Source organism: Anoplophora glabripennis, unplaced genomic scaffold (assembly GCF_000390285.2).
Source record: "Anoplophora glabripennis isolate ALB-LARVAE unplaced genomic scaffold, Agla_2.0 scaffold195, whole genome shotgun sequence".
NCBI lineage: Eukaryota > Metazoa > Arthropoda > Insecta > Coleoptera > Cerambycidae > Anoplophora > Anoplophora glabripennis.
Window position 1 is genome coordinate 785,285 of NW_019416334.1, and position 11,915 is coordinate 797,199.

General features: G+C 33.7%; 1 protein-coding gene across 1 annotated transcript in view; it reads right to left on the minus strand.

The window, feature by feature from the left end:
• Window positions 1-11,915, minus strand: part of LOC108904734 (Bardet-Biedl syndrome 4 protein homolog) — a 48,018-nt gene that overhangs the window by 12,399 nt on the left and 23,704 nt on the right. Inside the window, exons 8-9 of the mRNA XM_023454145.1 lie at window positions 11,401-11,572; window positions 2,999-3,195 (exon numbers count right to left, since the gene is read on the minus strand). Of these exons, the coding sequence (XP_023309913.1) occupies window positions 2,999-3,195; window positions 11,401-11,572 (369 nt within the window). The remainder of the gene's footprint in view (window positions 1-2,998; window positions 3,196-11,400; window positions 11,573-11,915) is intronic.

Genomic DNA, 11,915 nt, shown 5'->3' on the forward strand with positions numbered 1-11,915 from the left:
AAAAAGAAACTGCAAAATTTATAAAACAGTATTTATTAGCAATTTTAATGTGGTTATTAATGTTATAAAGAGGGATAATCCCCCTCGATTCCAAATCATTGAGGCTAATTTCTAGCCATGGAATAATGGCGCGGTTATTAATGTTGCATACAAACAAACAATTCTATTCACAAACTTTATATTTTCTGTTAAACCTGTTTTCTAAACACACAAACAAAATGGAAAGTTGACGGATAAAAAACAATCTTTTAACAATAAGAATGTTTAGACATCATAAATAAATAATAAATATTTTTCTTTTATGTGTAAACAAACATAACACTTTTCTCTATATTTAATAGGAAAACTTGCTCAATTTAATATTTACTTACCTTTTTGCCAAAACTTCCAATATTTTTCTCATACTTATTACAAATACATAATATAACCAAAAAAAACGTTATGCTAAACAAACGTGAGTCGTGAATTTCAGTGTGGAGAAGTTAGTAAAAAATTTAAAGACACTAGATTTTACATAGTGAAAAAACTTGTAACAAACGTAACAAACTTAAAGTTACTTCCTTTTCCTCACCCCGTTCTTCATGTGTCTGGACAAGCTACATCCCCTCCCTGTTGCGAATCTGGCAATGCTAGTTGCACAACCATGGTTATAAACGTAGAAAGAGCTCGTCAAATATTCGGTAAATGTGTGAAATATTTGTACATTATCATTTGCTATGTCTGTAAGTTATATCATGCAAACGATGTGCAGATGTGACATATAAACGCCTGACATATATCTCCTCAATACTTGCCAATAGGCTCATTTAGCAAATATTTTTAAAATTCATAATCAGAAAGTACAGATCATAGTTACTTAATATGCAAAAAATCAGAATTTTTTTCAACAATTGCTCCCTCAAAATAATGAACGAAAACGGAACGCGAGAAAACGCACGGAAGCCATATTGTGACGTCATACCACTCGTTAGCTGCTAGCACACATGAGTCACTCATATATCATTTGATATATCTAGTTCTAGAAGCACACCAAAATAAACAAAGCTAAACTATCGAACCTTATTACAAATTTTGTTGGTGAAAAAAAAATCGATTTTTCAAAACGTTAACTATAATAGACTCTTTTAGTATGACATCACATATTTAGGCAACCCGCAACAAATTGTCATGGTAGAAATTATACAGACCGAATCTGGCCTTTGTGTACTATTTACATAGATACTATAAACATAAACAACTTCAAATTAATTTATTTTTACAAGGATTTAGAAGTATTTAAGAACAACGAACTCGTGTTTCTTAAAATAGATACACTAATGTGCATAAAACTTACAAAAAACGATATAAAAGAATGTTCCTAAATTTAAATAAAGTAAAATTTAACATTAGCCGTGTTATTCCTAATGCGCATTCTCGGAAAGATAGCTACATACCAGGTGATGTCTTGTTGATAAGTCATCATTAGCTTATTTTCTCTTCTTTTGTTTAATCTTGCCTTTTTCTAGTTCTACTAAGTATTTTTATTATTTTTCTTGGTGCTATGCTGTGTCAGTGAATTTTTTACTTCAAGTAGTATATTATAGACGTACTCTTAACCATAACCAAACTTTCCTTGAATGATATCCCGCTGCGAGGCTACTTCGCTTACATGAAATTATCTTTAATGCGCATGCTCAGTAACATTGAAATAATTTTTTACTTATTAATTACTATAAAAGTCAATATTGTTCTATAAATTTAAATATATATGTATAAATATTATAATTTTTTTAGTTTGTCACTTTGAAACTTCTTAAATATATCTAATATTGCCAGAATATCGTGATATTTAAGATCATGACAAAGCACACATTTTTTTGTCTAAAGTACATACGGTCCAAAATCGATCTAGTAAAAATATTGAGAAATGTGCACTATGGTGTTGCCTATTATTTGGCGTATGTGTCGTCACTACTAAAAAGTATATTGTAGACCTTTATGTAAGAAGAGAATAAGCGCCAATACAATAACTTGTTCAGGAGAAAAAAAAATAATCTTTTTTTATTTTAATATTTAATTTCATTTGGCAAAGTAAATTTAATATTCGCATGTAAATAAAAGTAAAATATTCGTATAGATAATGATGATATGGCCAAAATATTATTTATGATTTGCAAGAATGAGAGATGTAAACAAGAGCGTAGCCAGGATTTTTTCCAGGGGATGACAAATAAAAAATATAAACTACTTATAAAAAAATTGTTTTATTTAAACATTTGAGAACGTTAAAATAAATTGGTTGCAATGCAAATGCATTTTTGTTCTTCACAACCTGCTACGATAGAAAATTTGACAATTTCGATTCCCGGTGGTTAACACATGTAACATTATTTTACACAAAAATGGAACATTCTACCGATATGAACCAAGGGCACCTTTCTTTACTAAAAAAAAAATACTTTTAGTAGCGGACTAAACACGTAAGAGTTAAACTAGTTACCAAATGTCATAAATTTTTCCCAATTGATTTCGGAGTTATTTAGAAAAAAGTATCATTTAAGTGGTTATAAGTTCCTTGGGAAGAATTTTTGGACTTCTTCGACATTGAACACCCTGTAAAAATATTGCCCCCTAATTTCGGGACACCCTGTATTTAAGAGATTAAGTTATGAATTAAATATTGCTGGATGTGCACAATGTCAACCGCTTGCTTGAAGTGTTAATAGTGATTGTCCATTAGGGCAGATTCATTTTCTTTAATATGTTTTTATTTACCATTCACATAACATCGACATGCACCATCCACACGATAAGGCATTTGTTTATATTTAACAAATATGTAAACCTACACGCTTTAGCAGTTTGGACCATTGAGTCATTCTACCATACTGCATTTGTTTATATTTGGCAAATATTTGGCAAGTGACCGCATTATCTGGAGCCAACTTTAGATGTTCATGTACTATTAGTTATTTCTTGGTTCAAAATATCGGAAGGTTAGCACAAAATAGTTACTCACCTCTTGGGTACAGACAACTCCATTTTCTGCTAGTTCTTTTAATCTGCGGAGCATATCGAGGGCTTCGTCATCAAACCCAGCGGCTTCACAGCACACCGCAGTGTTGATCACGTAGACGGGATCATCGGGGGCTAGTTCTAGAGCCCGGTGCAGAGCTCTGACTGCGTTTTCGGCATCTTTAAGTTCCATAAGGCAAGCTACACAAGAGTACTGGTAATGTATATTAATAATGTATAGGATGTTTTAAAAAAAATGTAAAAAAATAATACAAAAATGTATTCCTAAAAATAAAGAATTATGCTCGTATGTATGTCCGGAAATGCCTTTTCTCAAATTTTGTGTTAAAATTTTCGTGAAAATTATATAAAAAAATGGTGTCATCTCTTTCAGGTAGGACATGTTTTCGAAAAAATTGCAAAATGTTATTTTACAATTTACTTTTCTTAATGATACGCACATACCAACACAAATGTCGAAAGATCTCTTTTAAATGTTATTACATTTAAAAAACAGTTCCTACGAATTCGTTTCGTACACAGAGTAAAAATTAAAAAACCGATTGGTAAATAAGACATTTTTATCCACAATCACCTTATAATCGGACTTTTATCCACACAGATGAACCGCCTAAATTGATACATACTTTATCCACTAGTGAAATTAAGTAACTTTATTTCACTAGTAGGATAATGAAAAATAATAAACCTACAATAAATCAAATTTAATTTATTTACTTATTAACAGACAGTAAAAATCTTTGTGTGCATCTAACCTTTAATACTAATTATTAGGGCTGTCAGAACTGAGCCGGGGGACATAGGCGTACGCAGAATTTATTAAAAAGCAACAAATTAAATTGTCTACAAAACACCACCACAAACACCAACGGATAGGAATTGATTATGCAACTTCCGCACGATAACAAAATCAACAATATACTAACGTGACGTGAGCGTGAAAAGCATTCTGAGGCAACGGCTCATGCATGTCTCGGTTGACCCGCTTGGCACGCCATTGAATTGCGACTCTCCTGTGACAGCCCTGCTAATAATGAATCATTTGACAAAAAAATTAAAGTATTTTTATGCTTCAGAAAAACAGCATACTTCTTTATAAGAACACACGATAATGAACTAATTTAATTAATTAATAAATCAGTAATAAATCTTTTATTAAGACAAAAAAATCTATTTTGTACGTCACGAAACTATGTATTGTCATATGCATGTCAAGAAGATTTTTTAAATTATATTTTCTAGAAAACGGTACCATTTCTGTGTGATTTGCCCTGTCTTTCAGAAAATGCTAGTATTTTTGCAAAAATCTCAGTGAATCTCCTTCCCTGAATACAATGGCTGTCGGTGAAAATTAATATTCTGATAAAGAAACATGGGACCATACTGTCGTATTTTTTAGGGAATTATTTCTATGCTCACAAAGAGAACTTTCATAACGTAAACATTTGGAACGGAATTTGCGAAAAAAAGGTATTGCCGGCCCTGAGATTTCGAAAAATGGCTCAAATATTTGTGCAAAACATTTTCAAAATATCAGCTGATAGAAACAGACGGTTTTTTTTCGGTTTCAACAACCTTATGAAAAAGGAATAATTTTCGAAAACTGAAAAAGCGGCTCTCTTTTTGCATGGAAACAGATTCAATACTTTGAAGTATACTGAACTGTTGAACAGACGTTCGAAAATGTCCTGAACGGAAGTAAGTTTTATAGATACAAATAAATTCAAAGCAATTGATTATGGGTGTGATTGACGGGAATCCGAGACAGAAACTCCTGTTACAGACACATATCTTCCAGTTTCCTGGATAGAAACCCAATTAGAGCAGCCCATTAAATATTTATTCAGACAAACACATTACTTTTTTTTCAGTAAATGTTCCAGCCTTTATTATACATATTTATAAGAAACCGTGCTATTTATTTTCCAAACCATTATCCATAATTTCCAATCAAATCCTTTGTACGTAAATACGTTTCCTGATTTATGGATAGGCTCGTGCGTGTTCTGTTTTTAAAAAGGGGCACAAATTGCAGGCGATACAGAATATTTGAAATTATTATTTACGAAACATATTCATTTTTACACAAAAAACTTATTTATTCCTATTGTATCTAATCTAGTGTGTGTTAGTCACCGAATTTATGGCTGAAACATTGGATCAACGAAGTCAGATGGATGTGATCTACACAGATTTCTCCAAAATATTCGATAAATTAGGTCACAGTATACTGCCATGCAGGGTTCAATATTTTAGCATCAGTAAACTTCTTTTACACTTGTTGAAATCATATCTTTCCGATCGAGTTCAATTTGTATATTGCCCTGGTTACATATCGATAGATTCAATCAAACATCAGGCGTGCCTCAGGGTTCGATACTTGGCCCGCTGTTTCTTATTCATTCCATTAACGATATCGCAAATAATTTTTATATCCACACGGACAGAGGTGCGAAAAGTGGTGTAAATAATAATTTGAATATATTGTCATTTTTTATTACTATTTATTATGTATACAGACATTCTCTTTTTGTTTTGTTTTTCATTTGTTTTTTCGTTCATTGCATTGTATTTGTTTTAACACACTTTACAGTTTTGTTTGTGTCCCACTTGAGATTCAATACGAGTTGTATCCACTTTGACAAACAACCCCTCCTCTACCCGAAGCAAAAGTTTTTTGGCAAATACGCGCTTTAATTTTTGGAATGCCTTAAATTAGATTACGCTGAAATGTAACATCTCCCTCATCAGCGAAACGGCGAAAATGAATAATTTACGCGAACTGTAACAAAAGTAATATTACGAAGGCAGATGGAAAGAGATATACGAAAATATAAATAATAATAGCATACACCTACGTACTTTGAAAAACATAATTTAATTTCGAGAACGACACTGAAGCGCAATGAATAACGTTAAGATATGGACCATTTTCCAAGCTTTTCCCCAAATCCACGAAGTCTTTGATGTATCTACTGATACCTATTTATTTTTGTATAGATATCACATTTCTCCACACATTTCAAAGTTGTTGATTTTCCACGTAGACTTTCAACACCTGGGACATTAAAGCAAGGATTTCCATTTAAAGTAAAATGGAAATACCTTTTTGCTAATATTCCTTATTTCATCTCGGTCTGGCATTGATCAGAGCGGGCGTAAACAGTATCATATATTTCTCTCTCGACTTTATCGGCACAAAGAAGGTATCACAACATAAATGAAACGGCCTTGCCGATGTCAGATGTATTTGAATTAGTATTAAAAGCGTTACTCTGTATTTTGAAATGATAAATATTCTTTATGTCAAAAAGATTTTAAAATACGATCGCAATAGATTGTCGAACATGAGATATTTCACCAACAGCATAAAGAGTGTCCCAAAGGAAATGCAGAAGTTCATATGAGGAAAAAAGATTTTATTAATTAAAAAGTTGGCATGTTTTTAAATGGTAGACATAATTTTCCGAATTTCTGCCTTTAAGTCGAGAATGGTATTCATTCGAGCAGAACAAACTTTGGACTTTACCAATCCCCACAGGAAAAAGTCGCATGGCATAAGATCGCATGCTCTCGGTGCCAAAGTCACTTCGCTGTTACATGAGAGGAGTCATCCAGCCGTAACAAATGGATAGTTTCACGTGCCGTATGGCGGTAGGTGCCGTCCTGCTGGAACCACACGTCATCCAAATCCATGCGATCCAAATGAGGCCACAAAAATATCAATAGCATCTCTTGATATCGTTCTCCATTGAGTCACTTTATTCCCAGCCTCATTTTCAAAAGAGAGCGGACCAATCACCACACTAGTGTAAAATCCACACCACACTGTCACTCTTTGGATATACAGTGGTCGTTCTTCAATGACCAGAAGATTGTCTGCTCCAAATCTTGTCTGCAACCGAAACTGTTTGTTCAAATTTGGCATAATCTTTTCATTCGGGGCGTTCCTTCTACCGAAATTTTCACGTAATTTGCGCACAGTCTCAACTACACACTCTTTGTACTTGTAATGAGTTTTCCATTTTGTCCAAAGGCAACTTGTTTTCTACAACATGTGACTGCACAATGCTGCCAACTCTTCGGAATGAAAATGGTGCACAATTCAAATCCTGCGTAACTTTTGAGACACCCTTTATCTGTACAAAATGGACGAAACCTAAGACTTTTGAGGAGTTTATCTTATTGTAAAAAGTGACTAGAACGTCGAAGGTTTAATTTCTGCGGAAAATAAAATAAAAAATATACCGAATTTAATCAAGGATGTTGCGACATATTTCGGGACCGATTCCTCTTTGCAGAATGAATCACGAAAAACATTTATCTTTCTAAGAATCTTCACAAATTTAATGTAAAACACAGGTCTATTGTTCGAAAACCATTGAAGATATAGAGTTCAAAATTGTTAGTGTCACGTTTTAGATGTCATATTATTTTACGTAGCATTTCTGTTAATTCAGGCATTTTTCCAATTTGTTTGAAAATAACTTCTGTAACACCGGTGTATAAGAAAGGCGATTCAAATGATATTGACAATTATCGGCCGGTTTCAGTTTGGAGTATTATCTCAAAAATAATAGAAACAATTCGACATAAAATGATAACTATTTTTCTAAATAAGTATAACATATTGACAGAATGCCAACGTTTTCGAGAGAACCACTCTACTGAAACTGCTAATAGGTATTCAGTTTATGCAGTATGTATATCACGAGTTGGATAAGGGAATGCATGTACATAGTAAGATTATTTTTTGACCTTTTGACATTTATTTCTAACAAAATATATTGTATGCATTAGGATTTAGAGGGAACCTCCTCAGGTGGACAGAATCTTGTTCTATCCAATTGTAGTATATGTGTGAAAATTAAAAATACATATTCTCCTGACCATGCAATGAGCATTGGTGTTCCGCAGGGATCAGGATCAATACTCGAGCCACTAATTTTTTCCTTGTAAGTTAATGAGCCTTATATATCCAACTAGCCCTGCGGCTATTTGTCAATATTAAATATAGGAAAAACAGAAAGCATCTACTTTTCTAAACGTTTTATAATACCAGATAACTTGCAATACGACATGGTTCTGACTGAACCTGTAAAGTTTCTGGGGACAGTTGTTGACAGTAAACTTGAGTGGCATCATCATATAAATCAAGTATGGAAAAAATTAAATAGTGCATATTTTGCGTTAAATACTTTAAAACAAGTATTTGAGCCGCATGTTTTATTAACTACATATTATGCTTTGGTATATTCGCATCTCTCTTATAACTTTGTAATTTGGGAGAGAAGCACTATGATAGACAGAGTTTTTATTCTTCAAAAACGTTTAACTGCTAATTTTTTATACAGGGTGGCCAAATGAAAACGAAACAGAGCCATTTTCAGGAACTGCGTCAAGATTGTAGAAAAACGCTCAGACCCGTCGATTTTAGATTAAAGGGGGACATTCTTTGCTGGTATTTTTGACTCCGCCACTTTCACCCCCAAGCAAGGGTAAGCATCACCCCAAAATATTTAAATGGCATTGGGGGTTGAGTAATATTTCTTTTGAAAGCTCTTACAATTCTCTTTACAACAGACTTTAAATTTTATAATTCCGCCCAATACTTTGAAAAAAATTTACATTTTAAAATTTAAATTATGTTTAGTTGCTTACTTACTACTTAGTTGATTAAATGTTCAAACTGATGACCGCCCGCTTCCATACAAGAATAAAGATTTTGTTCGAAACGTTCGCGCACATTCCGAAGCATTTCCGGAGTGATTCGACGGCATTCGTCGACGATTCTTTGACGCAAATCTTCCAGCGACGCTGGCTGTGTTTTATAGATTTTACTTTTTAGGTATCCCCACAAAAAGAAATCAAGGGGCGATAAATCCGGTGATCGTGGAGGCCACTCAATGCTGCCTCTTCTCCCAATCCAATTCCGTAGAAAACGTTGGTCCAAATACTGACGGACAATTAACGCATAATGCGGAGGAGCACCGTCCTGTTGAAAAATCAAATGATCTTCATCATACTCTGGAACATTTTCAATAATATCAGTCAAGGCAGGGTCAATAGCGTCTTCCAGTAATTGCAAATACATTTGGCCAGTCAAATTACCAGGTAGAAAAAAAGGACCCACCAGCCGGTCACCGAAAATTCCAGCCCATACATTTAATTTTTCCGGTTGCTGTGTATGCACCTCGTGAAAAACTCTTGGGTTTGAATCGGACCAATAGCGGCAATTGTGACGATTTACCGTCCCGTTCAAGAAAAAACTGCATTCATCAGAAAAACAGATGTTAAAAAGGAACTGTGGATCGTTCCCTGCTCGCTCACTCATTATTTCGCAAAATTGCAAACGGCGGTCATAATCATCCTCATGAAGTTCCTGGACTAAATGTATTTTGTATGGATGGAATTTATTCTTCTTCAAAATGGTTTGTATGCTAGTTCGATTGATCCCAGACACAGATGCCAGCTGCCTCGTACTTAATGTAGGATCAAGATGAACTTGTCCCAAAACTGCAACTTCACTAGCTTCATTAACTATAGGTTTTTCAATTTCTCGTTTTTTATTGGCTACGTTCCCTGTCTCTTGAAATTTTTTTACTAACTCTAGAACATACTTCCTCCTGACATGTCGATCTTGATGTTGTTCATTAAATAGCTGAGCTGTTCTATTCGCACATTTATTGTTCATAAAGTAAAGCGAAATGATATCTACCCTTTCCGCAATGGAATAAACCATAGTGTTTAATTTTCAAAAACACAATTAAATAAACTAAACCAACGCTTCCAAATAATACTAGAAAATAATTTGGAATCCACTAATTTTACGTTCATTGTGTGTATATAGCCTTCATTTCTGTTTTTTACAATTGTGTTTTCTTTTTACGAAAGTGATAACAAATCGCCAAAAACCAATGTAACGCAAGAAATACTAAATTTATACCATTGGCGTACTTAACTCGAATGACACATTTTTACTGTTACTAATTGTATGTACATTCAACTTTAAAATCAAAATTCTTAATAACTACTGGGCGGAATTCTAAAATTTAAAGTCTTTTGTAAAGAGAATTTTAAGAGCTTTCAAAAGAAATATTACTCAACCCTCAATGCCATTTAAATATTTTAGGGTGATGCTTACCCTTGCTTGGGGGTGAAAGTGGCGGAGTCAAAAATACCAGCAAAGAATATTCCCCTTCAATCTAAAATCGACGGGTCTGAGCGTTTTTCTACAATCTTGACGCAGTTCCTGAAAATGCCTCTGTTTCGTTTTCATTTGGCCACCCTGTATATCTACCCGTAGCACTTGTAAGCCGTGTTTCACTACTAATGATATTTTGACAATGCCCTGCACTTATATTGTATATAACATAGGAAAATTCATAAGATTCAAATTGAACAAACTGAATACTGACGATTGCTACCACGAATAATATTCGACATGGTGGTATGTTACCTTATTACTCGGGCATTAAAATATAACAAATTTCCACAATATATTAAGGATGTAGAAAACACATAATCAATTCAAATTTAAAGAAATTTTTAATATCTGAATGTTTTTATTCAGTTGAAGAATTTTTAAATTAACATAGTTTCTCCTTTTTTTGTAATTTGTTGGTGTAGTACAGTCAACCTGTGTTTACTGTTTGTGTTTTACAATGTCTTTCTCTGTTATCTTGAATATTTTTCATTGTAAATGCATGACGTAACATTTAAAAGGTGCTATTTTTGTTCGGAAATAAGTTACTATTTTATGATGAGGTCGGCGGAAATAGTTATTTTTAATTCTAGACTCATTGCTTTTGTATTCAGGAATAGGTATATCATTTTTTTACAAGCCCTATCCTGAATGAGAAGACTTCATAATTATGTTTGAAATGATATTTTTAATGTCTTGAAATATTGCTAAAATTGGCGAAAAATTAGTAAAAATTTGGATATTTAATTTAAGATAATTGAAAATGTATAGTAAAAATTTTAGTATACACACATCTAACCTCAGATTTAGTACAGAACTGTTATAAATGGTGACAAGCCACGTGACCCCCCCCTCTCCACAATTATTAAATATCTGTGTAAACTTTCCTGCCAGTTTTCGCTTAAATGAAAAAGAATGTTAATGCCAATCATATACATATATCATAGAAGAAAGAAGAAAACACCTGTATCTCTTAACTAGCCAAGCTACCGTAATGTATATTCAACACTATTCGATTCAGTCGAACAGGATGCTTTAAACACTTTCCGCCTATCTCGGAAAAATAAGACAAAAAGTATCAAGCTCGGCATCTTTTGGTCCGCTTCCGGCTCAGAAATCTCTGCCTCTCTATAATTGAATTGGAATAACTTAGATAAGGGAACGAGATCCACTGTACTCACATGCAAGAACAGCGAAGCAATCGGCGACGTCAGGCCTGAGATTCACCGCGGCGCAAATGAAGTTGAAGGCAGACGCAGGTTGAGACGTCGCGAGATGGGCCAGCCCCAAATTGAACAGCGTCTTCCAGTTCAGCGGGGACACCCACAGGGCCCTCTTCAGACAGCTGATCGCCTGAAATCAATATTAATTACACACATTGTTTGGAAAGTTGCATAAATTATTAGAAATTCTTGAATACTTTGAAGCATAGTAACTGTTTTGAAATTAAGTTAATGAAGTGTAATGTATAGTAATGTTGATTTTTTTATACATTGTGTCCCGAAATTAGAGGGCTATATTTCTACAGGGTATTCCATGTCGAAAAAGATTACTTTTCCTTTATATAAACATTGGTCCAAAAATTCTTCCTAAGGAAGCTATAGCCACTTAAAGGGACCACTCTGATGATGATTTTTTCTAAATAACTCCGAAACCAGTTGAGTTAAACTTATGAAATTTGGTAACTAGCTTAACT